Here is a 20,490-nt window from a genome sequence, read left to right as displayed (position 1 = left end):
AAAAGTGTATCTGAATATTATGTTACTGCAGTGGATAACTTCGCAAATGCTGACATTTAACTAGTAGTCTGTAAACAAATTCAAGACATACCTATATTTGTTTTGTGGAAAAAAGGAAGAAGGGGGGGAGTAAAAAAAGAAGTCATTGGAATTAAGTAAACCAAAAAGGGCAAGCATTCTGTGTTTAGATGCCTTTTTTCTTTTCCTAAAGCTTCTTAGATTATTAATGTATTGACTGCGTTGACTCTAAGAAGTGACGTGTACAAATTTAACATTCTTACTCGGCAGATCTGCTCCTTGTGTATGTTCAGTGTCAGATCTTTTCACTTTAGTGACAAAAACATTTTTTTAACTAGTTTTTCCTCCTGTTGGCCTTGCATCTTTTGGAGAGGCAGTTGGATCATTTCATCATCAGAGATGTTAACTATACTCCAATTGCAGGGCAAACTTTTACTCACAGACACATTTGCACTACTCTATTGAAGTCAATGGTGTAGCATTGGTGTAATGGAGGGCAGGCTTTGACTGACATATTCTTTGTTACTGATGATGATGCATTAGCCACAGAGAACACAGATTTCAAATCCCAGGATAAAATTTCATAGGTGGAAATTAGACTGTCTGCTTAAAAACTAATATTTTCAAGACAAAAATGCATTAAGCTTGATTAGGGTACACATTACAGGAGTCTTGTAGTGATCCTCAAATCAAGCATAAATAAGTCCTGGAAATTCAGAGTTCAGGTTAAATTTAAAAGAAATCTAACCACCTTCACTATGCCCTGAAGTGACACTATGCAGTAAGAATACAATTATGATTTATGCATATCAGGGTTTTTGGTCCCAGATTAGATTACATGTATTTTTGAAGACACACTAGAATAGCTTTTTCATGGTGTCAGCAGGGGACTGCTGCCTTCGTAACAGGAATCATTAAAGTCTTCTCAGTTATAGAATTGTTCGTGTGGAATCTGGCCCTCCCCCTGCTGTACTTCCCCATGGACATGGCAATATTTTAACTAAAAGCATTTTTATATGGAACAGGGTTCATAGCCCTGAGGGCATTTGGTGCCCTTTTTTATAACCCATTTGCAGACTAGATTTTTAGAGTTTCCCTCAGCCCTGATCAAGACTTTTTGTGTTTAAACCCAAGACAGCTTTATTCTTTAGTTCTAAGAGGAGATTTAATTTCAGTAGATAAAGCTTTGTGCCTGAGAAGAGGTCCATATTTTAAATAAATAAGTCAGATCTGCCAATTTTTTCTTCAGCTTGTATTTCCTTAGATTTGATGGCTGTGTTACTCCTTTTGCTACCACTGCTTTTCTTCAGCCTTTCGGGATGGCTTATTAATATATGGTATCTATACCCTGGCTTTTTTTCCAGTCCTGAGAAGTCTCTCCTTTTATTAGGATGACATAATATTGCTGTTGTTAAACCTCATGCTAGAAGTCTGAAGTTTAGCTACTGCTTGTTCCCAGCTTCAAACACCAGCTATAAGTAGTTGTATTTTGGACCTTAAATATTTTTGATGGGTGTCCAGTGAAAATAATAACTCAGTCATAAGGAATATCTGGACCAGCATGGAGATTTTCTGAGGTACATACTGTTAACTATAAATCCCCATTGTATAACGTATTGGCATTTTTGCTCACTGCACTCTGCATTGCTCCAGTTTTTCCCACTGCTTATATCTTTTTCATTCTTTCTACAAACATCCAGCTGGTTCGGCAAGTTGCCTGAATTGTGAGACCTTTGCCTGAGCACTCAGATGCATTTTTTTTAGTGTGTTGGTGTTTATTGTTTTGGGGCTCCAATGTACATTTTCCTTTCTCGTTGCATCAGCAACCACTTAGTGTTTCCAGCATACTTTTTCTTTTTATGTACCCCATCTTCAAAGGAGGAAAGAGCCCTGTTCTGCAGCTTCAAGCCATGCAGCAGAACTATGTTCATTATAGACAATCATGCTCTTTGCACTGTGCCTAGAAGTCAACCCCAGTGCACAAATGTTAGACTTGCATTCAGATATCACCCTATGTGATAAGGAAACATGGGGAGCACCTCTCAAGCCTCTTGGAACATCCCAGGAAAACACCTGTAAGTCTAGCACAGAATAACCTGGCTAGAGCATTCAAAGGGTAAACCCTTGAAAGAAAGCTTGAGTCAGCCAAGACCAGTGAGCATCAGGAACTCAGTGCTAGCAGCCTCCCTAACGGCTCCAGCAAAGGCAGTGTGAATGCTTTATGAAGTTCTGTTGGTGCTCTAGGCCACCACTTCACTGACATAATTCTAGCTGCTTGAGTCAGAGCAGGCAGAAGTTCAGGGTGATAAGGACTGCTATCTGGACTCAGATACATATCCACTATGAAGGGGCACCAAGACAGCAACTTCATGAGAAATGAAACTGTTTCCTCCAGATTTTGCAGAAGCTGTTACAACCTTGCCTATTTTTTCTTGTGTGTCACTCCTCAAGCTTCCTCCTCCTCAAAAGTGAGAATACTCACAGATTATATCTACAGAGAAGTGGAAATTACGTACCTGTAATTCTGCTTCCCTGAAGATACAGTTTACGCCAGGATTTTCATTCATTCGCCCACGTCACTTCACAGGGTGGAAATTATTTTCTTTAAGGGATTTCTTTCTTGTACTTGATTGGTTTTTTTCCCTCTGAAGCATATTGTGTTACCTAATTTTGAATTAATTTATCATGGAAGCTTTGTCTTCTGCACAACCAAATGAATTGGCTGGCATCACCTGTTCGCTACAGGCAGTGGCACACACAGGCAGTGGCCAAGAGAATTGGCTCATATTGTATCCTCAAAGGGCGAAATTCTTTAAGAACTCTGGAAGTCCTGCTATTGTTTTACTAAGGAGCTAAGACCCAAAGGAAGAATCCTATCAGAATTATGTCTTCAGAGAAGCAAAATTGCAGAGAAGTATTTTTACTTCTGTGTTAATTATGCAGTGCCACTGAGTGGTTTGTCAATAGTGGGTATCAAACTCTGGTTCTGTGGATCTAAAAGCATGAGCTTCTACCACCTTAACTAAAATACCCTGATCTAATAGCTCAAAGACAATACAGACTCAGAAGCCTTTCTGAGGTCCAGCCTACGGAAGGGGACAGAGAGCCATGCTTTGTATACTTGGGCTTTACTAACGTTATCCAAGCTTTCTGCTATGTACTACTTAAAAAAAAAAAACTGGAATGGCTTTACTCTCACTTCTGATACTCAATATAATTAATAATACTATCACTTCCTTCAAATAAGTTTCTATCGTTTCTGCTAACAGTTATATTTGGCAGTATTTACTTTTAAATGTTTTGCCAGACTAATCCTTGCACTGAAAACTAAAAGTCAGCCTCTCCATTTTCTGTTGATACTTTACCAAATGATGAGCGTGCCCATAAATCATGCGTTGGTTTATGGCATGGAGTGAATTCATAACTTTCCCCAAAGAGATAATGTCTTGCAGTTCAACGACTGTTTTCTGCACAGCAGTAGCTAAAGATGCTCTTATTGCTCTTATCTCTTTTTCTTACTGTGAAATAATCCAGTGATCCCATAGTGGTCTGACCATGAACCAAACCCATTTGGAAAGAAGCCTACTTGGAGTCAGAATGAAAAAATAAAAAGGAGTCTAGCCAAGAAAGAACAGGGAATGATTATCTTCAATAGCATGTGCTCTATTATTATTGCTGCTGGAATTTTTCGTACTTGAAGAATGGAGTTTGTTTCATGTCATCAGTCTATCCATTGACAAGCATCAGATTGCCACTGACAGTACTGTTTGGATAATCTGTGATAATGTATGACACTCAGCCAAATAATTAATTTCTGTTAGCTTCTATGTGCTATTTTAGTGAAAGTGAATAACTAGTAACTCCTGCTAGAAAACGAATAATCAGTAAAATGTTTTCTCAATTAATCTCTGCTCAGACTTGAGCTAGCCTATTCATACTAAAATGCATAGATTAGTTCTTGAAAGCATTCTAGAAATGCCAACGTTTCTGTCTTAATCCTGAAAAGCAAACTGAGTCTTTAAAAGAATGTGTTCATTTCTTCTGGGAGGTTATAGTAGATGATTGTTTATTTTATGTTCACCGTTCTTTGTTTCTGACATATTTGGGCCTAATTTTTAGCCTTTGCATGCACATATATGCAAACACAAATGCATGCACTGGCATATGCACCTAAATATGGACATGTGTTAGAATGGACATCTGCAAATCCCATTAAGTGAAAGTTGTTTTGTGGGTGAAAATTCTGACACTTCCATGGATTCATGCACACACACACACAAATGTGCAGGTGTTAGATTTTTCAAAGAAGCAGGCATGTATGTGTTTGCACCTGAAAAGTGTGTCTGTATGGATCAGTATGAGCACACAGGCAGGTGTAGACTGGCAGAGGTCAAGCTTAAAATATGGTTCTGTGTTACACAGTACTGTACTTCTATTTTGGCACTCAGTGAATTGAGTTCTCCTACATTTAAATGAAATATCCTTCTAAGCTTATTGTTCCTGTTGCCACTGTTCTTTAAAGGCTGCAGCTAACAGCTTCTCTCCGTCCATATAAAATGATTGTGATCCAAACTCTTCTCAGTTTGCATAACTCCTCAGCCAGCAGAGTTTCAGTCCTCAGCCAGAATTCTCAAGTGCACAGTCAGTGGGCATCAGATATCCCAGCTCAGCCTTGCTTTGCACTAGAGATGGTCAAAATTTGTCCAAATTTCAACTACAAATCTTCTGCATTTTACAACTAGCTTTTCCTTCGGATTCAGTGATACTTATCTGGAAAGGCAGATGAGGCCAGCTCATGACTCTTCAAACACAACATGAGTGAACATCTCAATTTCCATAAGTGATTATAATTTTAAACCTGAAATTAAACATTTATTATGAAATAAATTTAATAAACTTTCACATCATCTGCTGTGAAAAAGAATGAGCTAGAAAGCAACTTAAAATACTTTCAAAGCAACAAGTGATTTGGAATTTCATTCTGGGAATGACCTTGTTAGTTTAAAATATTTCAAGTTTTATATTTGTTCACACACACAACAAACAACACTAGTAGAGAATACTAAAACCACTGGTGCAATGGTGATAATATTTCTGCCACTTGTCTCTATATCCACTGTTACAATATCTATCCAAAATTATTACAGCATTCTTGTGATCTGTTATATTCTTAACATAGATATTTTACATGAAACCTAAGAAAAGGTCAACATAGTTTTGACTAATGTTTTTTATATTCCAGTTTATTGATGGTCGACTAGCAAAGCTAAATGCAGGAAGAGGGTTCTCGGATGCTTTTGAAGAAGAGATCACTTCTGGAGGCTTCTGTAGAGGTACAGAATTATTTCAGGAGCATTTGTTTCAATATATCATTGTCTCTTCCACAGGAACAGTTGAGGATGATATCATATTGACTTGAACATAGTCAGATAAGCACTTATCTGGTTTAAATGCCTCTGATTCATTCTTAGCAGAGTTTCAGTCCATTATATATCAGTAGCAGAAAAACTGATTAGCTATTTAGCCAAACATTTCCAGTGCATTAAATGAAAATAAATGGAATTGTTTTACTTTAATAAATTAGTTTTTATAAAATCAAGATCAGAATAGATTTTATTAGATGTTTTTAAAGTATTGGCTTGCTTAATAACTGATTAGATATTTACTGGTTAAAGTATATTTTTTTTAATAATTACAAGACTTTAGTTCCCTAGTTCCTTTCCTTTTTAATAATGGTTAATTTAGTTATTTTCTAATGTCTCTTTTAAACATTCCTTCATGTACCTCATGTAGTTTTGCAATATACTTAAGCCAAATTTCTCCAAAATATGAGTAATTACTATCTCAAGCAAAATGCACTATGCTTAAATAAATAATCTTAATGTGCAGTTCTACTCTAAAAAGTGACAGTGTAAAAGTATATCTTCTTCCTAAGCATACCTACTATTTCCTGCTTGTATCCAGTCATATCCACTGACTTCAGTGACTGAAATAAATTTTACTACTTTTAACTCCTGCTAGCCTTGCCAAGCCAGCACATCTAAGAAAGCATAAGGTGGATCCAATTCCATGTTCTGCATTTCCAACAGGATTGTCTAATCATTTCCAGTTACATGGCAAGTCAGTTATACCTTTTTAGTTATAAACCAGCTATATTTCCTACAATAAATGTGAGCCCCCACAATGCCATTTTTACAGTCAATTTTCATAGCAGAACCTCAGTTTTCTGTATAAATGTGAACTGCGTGAGTTGAATCAAATCGCGTCTCTTAGGGCAGCTTTGTGACAGTCTTATGCTACAAAGCTACCCTCGAGCTAGCAGATCTGGCCAATGGAGGATTTTTCCTGCAGAGCCACCATAAGAGATTCTGGGCTATGTCCTCTGAACTCTCGACATAGAAGCCTACTTGTCTAGAGTCTGACTATAAAGTGACTTTGCTCCTTTCTTTCTCCCATCTTCCTAGACTTCTGCTAAGATCTGGCCTGCCGTCTGTTTTTCCCTGAAGAGGTTAGGAGAGAATGTCAGTAACACCAAGATTTAGTCTGTCCCCTCCTTTTAAGGCAACTTACTCATACAACTTTATGAATAGTTTTTATGCAGTGGACATGTCCATTCAGATAGGTAATGTCAGTGCTTAAAGTTTCTTTGCTCTTTGCAGTTAAGAGGTCAAAAGGGTGCAGTGAAATAACATTAGAACTTGGATAAAGTTAGGTTCTTGGCTCTACATTGATATGTTTTGTCAACCACATGTCTTATCTGGCTATGCTCATGAGGGAATGTTCACCTTCACTAGCAGTTTTGTGTTAGAATTTATTGTATCCTTAATTTTCAAGTCAGACAAGCTGTACCACGTTGTGAACAAATTGCTTAGGGCACATATTCAATATTTACATAACTGCTGTCTCATTATCATTATGAGGTGCAGGCAGAGCAACAAGTATGGAATTGAGGGTGACATTTTGTGACACTAATGGGGTAGAACTGTGGTATTTTTCATAGTTAAATCCCATCAACTTTGCCATTGGTTCAAGACTACACAACTGGGTTGATACCAGCTTTCAGAAAGGTCACTAAAAGTCAAAGTAACCTATGCATTGTTGAAGGGGCAGGTGAAGACATCATGAAGAACAGTGATAAGATTTTCATGCTATTGAGTCAAAAGAAAGGACTTTCTTTCAGCCTCTCCATTTTCGTTAATACTTTATTGCATTTTCCAACAAATACAAACATAGCTAAACTATGTAGAAATTTTAACTGCAAATTTGAAGCAATGCTTGCATTTAATCAGTTATATATCTATAAATAATTTTTTCTTTAAATATAATGATTAAAAAATACACTTTTTCAGTCTGAAGGATGAAAAAAAAATTGTGTACCATATCAAAATGGCATTCTGTATCATGCAACATTCTCATTAAAACTTTTTCACAAGTTTCCACCTTCCCTCACATGCATTCTCCTATAGAGGTAAATATAAGAATCATCAGTGTGAATATAACTTTCAGTGCACTGCTAGGATTATTGATGGTGCACCCTGTGGCCTTTTTCTTCTACTCTGTGTTAGCTCTGCTGGAGGGGCAGAGTTGTTGAGTCCTTATTGTACCTTCTAGGTGTGCCACATGAAAAACCAATTCTGTTAGGTAGTGGAGAGTTTGATCCCCACCTGCTGCAAAACTTTTTTCAATCAATTGTTTTGCAAGGTAAATGTAAAGTGGAGACAGGGAATGGGGAAGGGTATGCCATTGCAGTCAAAGACCTGGGAATAATGTTGAGAATCAGGTGTTCAACACCGTACCTCCCAGAAGCCTACCAATTGGAGGGGTATTAGGATTGCTAATCATCTTTGTTTCCGTTGGGCCATCTGCTTTTTCTTCTTTTTTCTCTCACGCACTTTCACACTATGCTTCACTGCATTCCCTTTCACAATAGGAAAAGCATTTTTTATTGATGGAAAAAATATCTCATGTTTATGCCAAAAACCTATTAAATGAATTTTATCAGTAGAACTTTCTTTAATATGGTCATATTGGAAAATAGCCTAAAACCCAGTGTCAGCCTGTGTTGCATTGCTGCTGTTCAGTTAAAACTTTATGCACAGTTATTTAAACTTGTTGGCCCCTGGTCACAGCTGGCTGCTCAGAAATAAAAACTACAAGTCTTGTAATTCCCAGCAAATTGCCTTCATATATAAATATTAGCAAGAAATTTAACTGGGAATTTTTCCTGCTTCTATAACAGCAAACTGTCTGCACCTATCACCTAATTTTTCTTGGACTGGGGCTTGGTAATAATTTTTACAGATATATTTTACTCATCCAGAGAGGGTTTCTTTCATAACCAGAATGTATTGGCAAATAAGGGAAGAAAATATCAGCAAGCATTCGTATTTTATTAGTACACTAATTTTTTTAGTTGTGGTGACAACCTTGGAGCTACTAGTGGGAAAAGATTCTACTTAATAGTGAAGAAGTCAAGAGACTTTGAACCTCTGTTGGGAATGTGAGTTTTATAATAAGAATTCAACATTTTCCTATTTAAATTTGAGGTAGTTCAGATATTGGGTCCGCATACATGGTGTTTGCCTCATGTTTTCCCTGGTTGAGTATGTATCTGTTCTTCTTCACTCATTGACTAGTAAATGGTAGAACTTTGGAAGGATTTGTGATCTGCAAGTCTCCCCACCAGTGCACTGGTCTAATAAATCTCTTATTAAATTACAAAATCTCATCCACTGTAATCTCTGGTAACAAATGGAATTCAGAGGGGCCCTGATAAACATATTTCAAGTGCGGGCATTTCTTTCTTAAGCAAGAGCCGATGGTAGTCCATTATTTCAATGGGTTTTTGATTAAGCCCGAAATGATTATGTGGTTAAGTTTGCCATGACCATGAGCACTAAATTGTTACATTAGCAAGTTCATTATATTAGTGAATGAGTAGTGGCTACATTCTACTTTATGATGAGGAAATAGTTTTTGTGTGTATACTATGTCTCCTCCAATAACACTAGTGAGCCCAGTCAATCTTAAAAGGACAACTGTTCAGTCTTTGTGAATGTAGCGTATTGGTTAAGGCACTTCTGCTGGGGATAAGGGCACAGTCAATGCTAGTAAGCTCTCTTTTCCAGCTTGGCATCCCTTTCACTCACTGCACCATTTCTGAGAATTTGGGTATTGCAGAATTGCTTGCAAGGAATTTAGTGCAATGGTATGGAACATTTAAATGAAAGCATTTCTATAAGTCCAAACAGCTAAATCCCTTCACTTGTTTCCTTCAGAAATTGCTGTAATACCTTTTACAATTATCCAGTTAGTCCTCAGACACGTTCGATGAGAGCTAGGTTGTTGGTGTTTTGGCTTTCCACCAGCCAATCCAGGTTCTAGTTATTAGATTTATTTCAAAGCTTAAACTTTTGAAATCTCCTGTTAAAAAGCCGATGTTTTGTCAAAGGATATCATTGTGTTCTTTGCAAAGTTGATAAATTATCTCTTTGAGCAACATGATTTTTGTGATCTCAAATATTTTGCTTGGAAGTATTAATTCATGGTAACTATCATTGTACTTCACAATATCAGTAAATTCAAGTGATTAAGCTACTCTTAACATTTCTCAAAGGTAAGGAAGTCAGTCTTGCATGTTCAATTGAAGTGTCTTCGGAAGGCTGTTGTTTCAGTTCTACCTCAACCACCTTATCAAATTTTAGCGTATCTTTTGTGGCCAATTTAATAATATAATAGCACCCAATGATCTTATCTATGTTGATAGTTGTCTTACTCATCCACTTGCCTTCTACACTGTGAAAGAAAGAACATGTAATTTATAGTGGGTTTCCCTACAAGGGAGATGTGATATTAAGGTCCTTGTTCCTGTTGCTAGTCCTTTTCCCTCTGATATTAAGATGGTAGTGTCTGAAGCGCAATTCATTTTCTCACTGCAAGTTTTTCTTTTTGCCCAGAGGAATAGGGGAAGGAACCCAATTCTGGGTAAAAAGGGGGAAATCACCATATCCAATACAAGATATATTCTTAGCACAATATATACACACCCCTCCTTCAGACTTTTATTTTTTTTTCTTTTGTTTTTAGTGAGTCTGAATATTTGATTGCGACTTTAATTTCTTCTTCGAGTGATTGCTCCTGTGTATTCCACAGTAGGTGTGCGTGCTCGCCACGTGCACCGGTGCCAGAAGTTTTTCCCTTAGCAGCATCCGTAGTGGGGGAGCACCGCTGCGACCCCTGGAGTGGCGCCGACATATCGCGCTATAAAGGGGGCTGCATGCTCCCCCCACCCTCAGTTCCTTCTTGCCGCCAGTGAAGGTAGTCGGAACTTGTGCTCCAGCTTTGCTGCAGCAATTCTAGCCTTAGTAGTATCCAGCTTTCCCTGAAGTCACTTGTTGAACTTTTCTCTGTTACTGCTGGGCTCGGGGCATGCCCCGTGGCCCAGGCTTCAAGTCGTGCAACTCTTGTCGCAATCCTATGCCCAGAAGCGATCAACATACTCTGTCTTCGCTATCTGGGTGAGGCTCACATTAGTGAGAAATGTAAAATTTGCCGCTCCTTCAAACCCCGAACAAAGAGGGAGCGTGAGATCCGACCCCGAGCTCTCCTAATGGAGTCGGCGTTGACCTTGGCACCGGCATGTCGAGCTGACCCCGCGCCGGGCACCTCGTCCTCGGCGCACGCGAAGTGCCCCAGGCTCGCCGTCCTGTTTCCACGCCCGGTACTGCATCGTCAGTGCACAGCGAGTCCCCGTTGACGAGCCGGCACCGCTCCCCTTCTAAGAAGCAAGGGAAGACTCAGCGGCGCCAGGAGAAAGGTCGGGGGGAGGCTAGACCCGTGTTGGGCAGCCCACAATCCCCATCAGGACCAAGACCTCCGACTTGGGTACAGCGGAGTAGTCTGGTGCCGTCCACGCGTGCCTCGCCAGAGGTGAGAATGCCTTCGACGCCGGAGGCAGCTCAGGCCGCATGCAACATCATGACACTTCCGGTACTGGGGGCGCCGCTCCAGTCGGGCCCCTGATCCCGTGGGAAGCCTTCGCTCAGTGCACATCGACCCTCTCCGGATGTCTCCGAGGTCGAGATACCGTCCCGAGTTGAAGGGCTGAGTCGCGGACCTTGCCGCGCCTCCACGCCACGAGCAGGATCGTCTGTGAGCGAGCTTTCCACCTCCACTCTAGGAGGCCGTAGGGGAGGCGCCGTTCCTCTTCGAGCCTTGACCGCAGGGACAGGTCTCGTCATTGTCGGCACCGCCGTTCCCGCTCCGGCACCCATTGTGGAAGGCGCCACGCCCCGAGCTCGTCACGGGAATCCCAGGCACCGAGGCGTCGTAGTCCTGGGCGCCAGAGGCACTACGGAGACAGCACCCCTGACTCCTACCTGTCCTCCTCCAGGGCCCAGAGACATCATGTACGGGATCGCTCCAGCCATTCGTACGGCACCGTCCGCTCATCCCGGACTTCGGCTTCAGCACTCAGCCGCCCCTCATTGAGCCGCTCGGTGCCACAGGACAGCCAGCTCTTCCGGGCCACCTTGTGTCCCAGGCCGTTCCCTGGCAGGGACAGTGGTGCCAATGGGCACCGGGACCCCGCTCCGTGGCGGGAGCATCCCAGGCCCAGCCGATGTCACCACCTCGGCACCGCGACGAGGCAGTGGGCGCCGACCCTCCGGCACCGACTCGGGCCGCGGGTCAGGACGTCGAGCTTGCGGTACAGCCGGGTACAGATGACACCACGGCACCGACCTCCTCGGCGCCAGACGACTCCGTGGCGCCACCACCTCCGGTCTCTCAGGAGGATTTCAAGGCCCACCAGGAGCTACTCAGGAGGGTGGCATCAAACCTCCAGCTCCAGGCCGAGGAGATGTAGGAGCCGTCGGACACATTGTTTAATGTCCTGACCTCCTCGACGCCGGGGCGTGTGGCCCTCCTGCTCCATTCAGAGGGTGGCCAATATTACTACTGGCCTCTGGCAAACCCCGGCATCTCTCTGTCCAATCTCCAAAAAGGCCGAACAGAAGTACTTTGTGCCCACAAAGGGGCACGAGTACTTATACTCCCACCCAACTCCGAACTCTCTAGTGGTGGAGTCGGTGAACCACCGAGAGAGGCACGGCCAACCCGCTCCTACCCCTAAGGACAAAGACGCTCACAGGCTGGATTCCTTTGGGAGAAAAGTTTATTCGTCTGCGAGCTTTCAGCTCAGAGTGGCCAACCACCAGGCACTCTTGAGCAGATATGATTTTAACCTGTGGGGGTCCCTTGCCAAGTTTGAGCCCTCCCTCCTCGAGAAGGACAGGAAGGAGTTCCGGGCCCTTGTGGATGAGGGTGCGGCGGCTAAAGCGGCACTCCAGGTGGCCTCCAATGCGGCGAAAGACTCCCATACTACCCTGCAGACGCTGGGCCTGTACATCCCGCCGGCCAAGGACAAGCCCAGGCCTCACACCTCCGCTCCACAGGCTAGGGGTAGATATGAGCCCCCGCCTAAGAAGCAGCGGGAGCAGAGGCGCCGGTCACAATGCCAATCCCGCTTGGCCCCTCGTCCGGGGCCCTCTAAGGCCAGGAGGCCAGGGAAGCGGTGTTTTTGACTACTTGCGGGGGGTCACCGGGCCTGTTGCCAGGTTAAACCCCCCCCCCCCCCAGTTAATAAAGTTCAGGTTTGCAAATCATTTACCTGCCTTCCGTTTGCAATGGTCCCGTATTACTACGGACCACTGGGTCCTCAACACTGTATCCCTGGGGTACAGGTTGCAGTTTGTTTCGCCCCCTCCCAATTGCCCTCCGGCCAGGGAATCGGCAGAGGACCTGGAACATGTGCTCCTCCTGGGTCAGGAGGTACAGTGCCTCCTCTCCCTGGGAGCTGTGGAGAGGGTACCTTGGGAATTCCAGGTCAAGGGATTCTATTCCAGGTATTTCCTCATCCCGAAGGCGAAGGGCGGGCTTCAGCCCATCCTCGACCTGCGGAAGCTCAACCAGCTCTTGGTACGCTGCAAATTCCGCATGGTATCCCTAGCCTCTATTATTCCCTCCCTAGACCCGGGGGATTGGTTTGCAGCGCTGGACCTTCAGGATGCCTACTTCCACATCCACATTTTCAGGATGCCTACTTCCACATCACAGGCGCTTCCTCCGTTTCCTGGTGGATCAGGACCACTACCAGTTTACGGTCCTCCCCTTTGGCCTCTCGACGGCCCCCAAGGTTTTCACCAAATGTATGGCGGTGGTAGCGGCCCACCTCAGGAGGAGAGGGCTGCAGGTCTTTCCCTACCTGGACAATTGGCTGCTCAGGGCAAGTCCCGGTCCCAGGTGCAGCAGCAAGTATCCCTCTTGCTACGCACCTGCTCCGCTCTGGGCCTAGTGGTAAACGAGGAGAAAACCACGTTAGTTCCAGTCCAGCGCATAGAATTCATAGGAGTGCTGCTGGACTCCCAGGCGGCCACGGCCTCCTTTCCAAGGGACAGGTTCGAGGCGCTCAGAGGCCTCGTCGCCTCGGTCACGGCCTTCCCGGTAACCACGGCTTGGATATGCCTTCAAATCCTCGGCCACATGGCAGCATGCACCACAGTGGTGCGACACGCCAGGCTCCGGATGAGGCCCCTCCAACTCTGGTTGGCCTCTCGCTATTCCCAGGCCAGGGACGGCCTGGACAAGATTGTCACGGTGCCGCCAACGGTGGTTGCAGGCCTCCAATGGTGGTCCCTTCCGAGCAACATGCTCCGGGGAATCCCCTTCCGAGACCCGTCTCCCTCACTAGATCTAGTGTCGGATGCCTCGGACCTGGGCTGGGGAGCCCACGTGGGGGACATCAGGACCCAGGGTATGTGGTCACCCAAGGAACTGACCCTGCACATAATTGTCAGGGAACTCAGGACTGTGCACCTGGCGTGCCTGGCCTTTCGCCAGCACTTACAAGGGAAGGTGGTCAGAGTCCTCACGGACAACACCACCGCAAAGTATTACATCAACAGGCAAGGGGGCACGCGCTCCAGGGCCTTATGCCAGGAAGCCCAACTCCTGTGGGAGTTCTGTATAGCCCACAACATCCTCCTCCGAGTGTTCCACCTACCCAGCGAGAGCAACACGCTCGCAGATCGCCTGAGCAGGGTGTTCTCACATCAGCACGAGTGGTCCCTGCACAGAGAGGTGGCAGAATGGATTTTTCTTTAGTGGGGCACTCCCCAGGTGGACCTATTCGCCACCGCCCAGAACTGCCTCTGTCCCAGGTTCTGTTCCAGGGTGATAGAAGGCAATGGGGCCATGACGGACGCGTTCCTGCTTGATTGGTCGGGGCCCCTGATGTACGCCTTCCCGCCCTTCCCCCTCATAGGCAGGGTCCTACAGAAGGTGAAGTCAGATGGGGCAAGAGTTATCCTGATAGCCCCGGATTGGGCCTGTCAACATTGGTACAGAACCCTACTGCAATTCTTGGCGCCCCCCACCCGCCCCCCGCAGGCTGCCGCTCCGCCCAGACCTCCTCTCCCAGGAGGGAGGTCGTCTCCTCCATCCCAACCTGGCCCCGCTCCACCTGACAGCGTGGCTGCTCCGTGGCTAGATGCGGAGGAGGGGAGGTGTACCGAGGCCGTTAGACGGGTCCTGCTCGAAAGCAAGAAGCCGTCCACACGGAGGATCTACCTGGCTAAGGCTATGTCTTCACTACGGGGGGGTCGATTTAAGATACGCAAATTCAGCTACACCAATAGTGTAGCTGAATTTGACGTATCCGAGCCGTATCTTACCCCGCTGTGAGGACGGTGGCAAATTGACCTCCGCGGCTCCCCCGTCGACAGCGCTTACTCCTACCTGTGCTGGTGGAGTACAAGCGTCAATTCGGGGATCGATTGTCACATCCCAACGAGACGCGATAATTCGATCCCCGAGAGATCGATTTCTACCTGCCGATTCAGGTGGGTAGTGAAGACGTAGCCTAAGTGGTATCGGTTCTCCTCATGGGCGAGGGAGAGAGGTTCCTGCCCCGCGTCTGTTCTGCTCCAGCTGGTCCTGGACTACCTCCTGTCCCTTAGGACCCAAGGGCTAGCCCCCTCCTCTATCAGGGTGCACCTGGCGTCCATTTCGGTCTTCCACCCTCCAGTGGCGGGACAGTCAGTGTTCTCCCACCACATGACTTCCAGGTTTTTAAAGGGTTTGGACAGAGCGTTCCCTTATACTAAACCCCCGGTTCCCCCTTGGGACCTGAACCTGGTTCTGTCACGCCTCACAGGACCTCCCTTTGAGCCCTTGGCCACTTGTTCCTGGTCCCGCTTGTCTGAGAAAGTGGCGTTTTTGGTGGCTATCACCTCAGCCCGCAGGATTTCGGAGCTTAGGGCGCTCACCTCGGAACCCCCGTACATTGTCTTCCATAAGGGGAAGGTACAGCTTTGCCTGCACCCGGACTTCCTGGTTTCATATGGACCAGGACATTTTCCTGCCAGTCTTGTGTCCTAAGCCCCATTCCTCCAGTGTAGGCGGCGTTCCTCATATGCTATATGTGCGTAGGGCGCTGGCCTTTTACTTAGATCGAACAAGGCCATTTCGGGCATCCTCTCAGCTTTTTTCATTGCTACGGCCGAGCACATGAGAGGGCAACCGGTTTCCACCCAGCGGATTTCCCACTGGATCACCTCGTGCATACGCACAAGTGTTATGTCCTGGCTGGGCTTCCCCCGCTTCCTATTGTTAAGGCGCATTCGACGAGAGCTTTGAAACAGGAATAGGCTCATGTCCCTATTCAGGACATCTGCAGGGCTGCTACGTGGTCCTCTGTCCATACTTTTGCATCGCACTATGCGATCGTCTCCCAAGCAAGGGACGACGCCGGGTTTGGTAGGGCGGTGCTCTGCCCGGGTAACCCTTAACCTTTATCATTTAGAACTCCTACCCACCTGCGTTAGGTATAGCTTGGAGTCACCTACTGTGGAATACACAGGAGCAATCACTCGAAGAAGGAAGGACAGTTACCTGTTCCATAACTGGCGTTCTTCGAGATGTGTTGCTCCTGTCTATTCCACATCCCACCCTCCTTCCCCTCTGTCGGAGTTGTCTGGCAAGAAGGAACTGAGGGTGGGGGGAGCACGCAGCCCCCTTTATAGCGCGATATGTTGGCGCCACTCCAGGGGTCGCAGCGGTGCTCCCCCACTACGGATGCTGCTAAGGGAAAAACTTCCGGCACCGGTGCACGTGGCAAGCACGCACCCCTACTGTGGAATAGACAGGAGCAACACATCTCGAAGAATGCCAGTTACGGAACAGGTAACTGTCCTTTCTCTTCATACTTGAATCAGAGTTAGCAGTTTTCTTCAGAGAAAACAATTGGGTATGGTGAAAAAGAAGCACTGTTGGAAAGAAAATGAGGGGTTCATAATAGGGAAACCCCAGTTTTGCTTTTTGTGTACATGGATTTCCCTTCTTCACAGTATTGGAAGATTCAAACTCAAGTTTAACAATCTATGGGATTTTTTTTTTTTAATACAAAATGTATTGTGGAGAGGGCAGGAACACCCAAAAATGTGTTGAATGTGTTTCTGACCATTTTATTTTATTTTACCTTCACATCTCAGGAAATTCAAGATCTTATCAGCAGTGGGTGCATACAGTAAAGGTATAACAATTTTATTTTTATTTGACTAGTTTGTTTATTTTTGGAAAAGTCAGCATACTGAACATCGAGCTTTAAAAGGATATTTGACTTTATATGGTCAATTAGCCGCATTCTCTAAATTTGTGTAGTGTTCCTTGTATTAATGTAACAGAGAAAGCATATTACACTAGTAAGGAAGTTATTTTTACCTAAATATTTTTTTTATAAACTAGTGTCTTTGTCATGACAATATTTTTATATTAGTTTAAAAATGAGAAAATGTCTCATGCACAAAATAAATGCCAAATTTTGAAAAGCACAGAATGTTTTTCTGTTCATCTAGCCAAGGATTTTTCTGTACACTGTATTGTGTTACATTCCATAACTGTGAGTTAGGTGTGGTACTAGGATTTGATAGGAATTTTATCACTTCTAGTAAACAGCAGTTTGGTTAATAATGTTTTTACATAGTCTGACTAACAGAGGACCTTTGTTGCACAACATTGTTACTAGGGAGGATTAGTAAAATATAGTACTTTAGACAAAACTCTTGTGATTAAATAAGACATGATTACCTCAATGTGATAGAAATAGTTTTTTTAAAATGATACAATATATACATGAATAAGCCAAGGAAAGCTTCCAATATTACATGTAATGTGGTAACAGTTCATGCATGGGTATGAGAATACGTCATTATGTTAGAATGCATTGATAAATATGTGTCAGCCATGATAATGACATACTGTAACCCTTGTGTAGATGTAGACAGCAGGTTGTAGATAGAATGCAGCTGTGGAAATTTTTCCTAATTTAAAAAGAGGGCTACTAGTTTCCTACTTTATTTTATGTCAGCCTGTCATTTATTTTTCTTGCTATTGTCTTAACTTTTAATCTTTGTTATAAGGGTTATTAAAATATGCTTTTGTATGTTTCAGAAAGGAGGTGCACTAATCAACACAGCTATGACCAAAGCCAGCCCTGCTGTGAAGACAGCATACAAATTTGTAAGATCAACACAATCTGTGCATAAAAAATTACAGAAACCACCTACAATCTCCAGTTATTGTCAAAAACTGAAAAAGCTGTATAGTTCCAATATGTATTACAGAAAAACATTACAGCCTAAGAAATTGTTTTCATCTTTTATTCCTATCTTGTGAGGGAACAATAACCACTCTATGTTACTGTTTTAAGTGGTTCAGTATGCTATTTTTGGCTTCATTCAAAATATACAGTAGATGCTTATTTGAATACCTATTACATATTTGAAATACAGCTGAAAACCTCTACTTAACTGATGATCTTAAAATATGGACTCTGAAAATACTAAATCTCATTACTACTTAGTAGTATACTAAGGCCCCTTTACTCCTCCCTGGCAGTGTAAATTAAAAGTCAGTATAAATGTTGTGTACAGTTCTAGGTGGTGTAAAGGAGTCTTTGTGTAAATAACAATATGTCCCTAAGGACTCCACTTTGACACTGAGTGGTACCCTATCCAGAGTGGGTTGGGAAGCATTTATATTGTGTGCAAGGAACAATTGCAGTCCAAAACTTCCACCATAAGCAAACTATTACTTATCTGGGTATGAGCATCTTTTAAACTTATTGTTATGGTGTTAATAAAATAGCACTAATTCAAAAAGTTATGGACTTGCACTCTTGGCCCTTGATTTACAGCTCATCTAGATGAAGCTGGGGTGTAAATCTGCACCGCTCTAGCATGTCACATGCTAACTGTCTACATGAACCTGCATGTAAAAGTTACCTGATGCATTTTGATCTACCCCGCTTTGAAACAGGAATAGGATCAAAGTGTTCTAGGGAACTTTTAGTGCATGGTAGCAGGGTCCACACTGGCAGTGCGCAGCAGGCTAGTGCAGTGAAGATTTACACCCCAGCTTGCCACACGCTGTTTAACTAGTTTTATGTCTTCAGTTTGACAAGCAGTCCAGTTTTTAAATGATCTTTAAATATCCCTAGATCATAAAGAATGTGAATTACATTATAATATCCAGGGTATAGAAACAATGTGGTAGTTTGTAAGAAATGACACAATAAGTATTTTAAGATTGGGTTCAAAGCACACAGGGGAAGAATCTTCTCTGCCTTTCTTTTGGCTTTTCCAAGGGCTCTTTAGATTGATGCATAGTAAGTAGTTCTGAATAAATCAGTGCTACAGTGTGATGCTAGTAGATTTTAAATAAAACTTAAAAAGAGAATTTTTAATTATACATCAATTCAAACTCTTACAAAAGTCATGAGGAAAGAAACAGGTAAATAAATTAAAGGTACTGTATAACCACCCACTCATTTATAATTTAAAAATGGTTCATTAACAGGCTAGCAGGAAATTATTCTCCTCCTCTATTTTTCATGAGCTTAGATGAGGTTTCATGATTTCCTCCCAGCTACCCATTTTGCCCATTATGTCCCTGATCCTACAACTTTCTGTATCAGCAGACTCCTTGTGTGCAAGAAGCCTTATTAATTTCAGTGGGAATCTGTGCATGGTCAGGCATAGATCAAGGTGCAGGAGCAGGCCTATATGTCCTCTCTTGCCCTTTCCCCTTCCATACATGCATGCATCTACTACATGGCACCCTGTTGCCTTGTTATTGAGCTACTGAGCTTATGATTTAAGGGTCACATTTTCAAAAGTTCCCTAATCTGGCCATCAAAACTATCCCAAGTTGTTGTACAGACGCTCCCCAGGTTACGCAAGACATGACTTACGCAAATTCGCACTTACAGAAAAGGTTCCGTAAGCCAGAAATAGGATTTTCAAGTGCGGAAATTTTTGCGTAACGTATGGGTATACGTTTCCAATTTACACAAAATTCGAGTTACACAAGGCTTTCCGGGATGGAACAATTGCGTAGGTCAGTGGGCATCTGTATATGGAAACACTTATAACTCTCCCCACAAACTACATCTCCCTGGGTGCCAAATCAATAATTAAGATGTGTGTGTCACTGATTTTCATGGGTAGAGTCTGAAGTTTTTCATATATCGCCCTTAAATGTGAAAAGTCATAGGCATAATTTTCAAGGCTACTTTAGAAAATTGGTTCTAAAAGTTAACTTGAATCTAACGCGGTTCATGTAAGGAAAACTTTCCTATTTCTCTTAAGACCAGGTTAGCATTTTTTCTATCAAAAATAAAATGTAGAAAATTTAGAATATAATTACTTGTCATCTAGAATGGTAATTCATCTCTAAATAGAAGGATGCCCTTGGGTCCATTTTCTGTGCAAATTATTGTCATGAACAATCATGGGACTTGGCTGCCTATTTTAATGCACACAGTTTCCCCCTAACTATCAGCACTACGCTGTTCAGCAACGCTGGAGAAATTCTCCATCTGCATATAAAACCACTTCATTTCTTTTAAGATTGATGTTGCCTTGCAAGTTACCAGACTGGAACACTATAGCAGTGAGCTTGAAAATCTTAACAGTTTTCCAACATGAGTTGCTATTAAAATACTACTTCAAATTTAAAGGACCATCTCAAATAAAGGGATGGACACTAGAGACCAGTAGGATGGTTCATTTTTAGCAATAGGTGAGGATACATTTGCAAAATTAGTGTGTTTTCACAACATAGGCATGTATGCACAATTCTTATTAACTGACTGTTATTAGCATAGTATAGCTAACTGATACAGCCCAGGTGAAATTAGTGATAGAGATTATTATCCTTATATCACATAAAATTTAAAAAAATATTTCTCATTAAGTAGGCCTTATGAAGCATATTCTTTGAACAAAGCCTATCTCTTGCACCACCAGTTAAGTCCTTTTGTTTTAATTTTCTAGGCAAAAAGTCATGCAAAGCAGGGAATGAAAGAAGTGAGGAGTAAGTTAAAACACAAGGTATGTAATACAATTTTACTTT

The 20,490-nt window shown here is 43.3% G+C and overlaps 1 protein-coding gene across 1 annotated transcript in view; it reads left to right on the top strand.

Annotated features, from left to right (window-relative positions):
* Positions 1-20,490, top strand: part of LOC113407438 (DENN domain-containing protein 1B-like) — a 259,016-nt gene that overhangs the window by 215,456 nt on the left and 23,070 nt on the right. The window contains exons 15-18 of the mRNA XM_026655961.1: positions 5,261-5,351; positions 16,569-16,609; positions 17,527-17,595; positions 20,412-20,468. Of these exons, the coding sequence (XP_026511746.1) occupies positions 5,261-5,351; positions 16,569-16,609; positions 17,527-17,595; positions 20,412-20,468 (258 nt within the window). The remainder of the gene's footprint in view (positions 1-5,260; positions 5,352-16,568; positions 16,610-17,526; positions 17,596-20,411; positions 20,469-20,490) is intronic.

Source organism: Terrapene carolina, unplaced genomic scaffold, assembly GCF_002925995.2.
Source record: "Terrapene carolina triunguis isolate 2854851 unplaced genomic scaffold, T_m_triunguis-2.0 Scaffold211, whole genome shotgun sequence".
Lineage (NCBI taxonomy): Eukaryota > Metazoa > Chordata > Testudines > Emydidae > Terrapene > Terrapene triunguis.
This window is presented reverse-complemented; position numbering and strand designations above follow the sequence as displayed.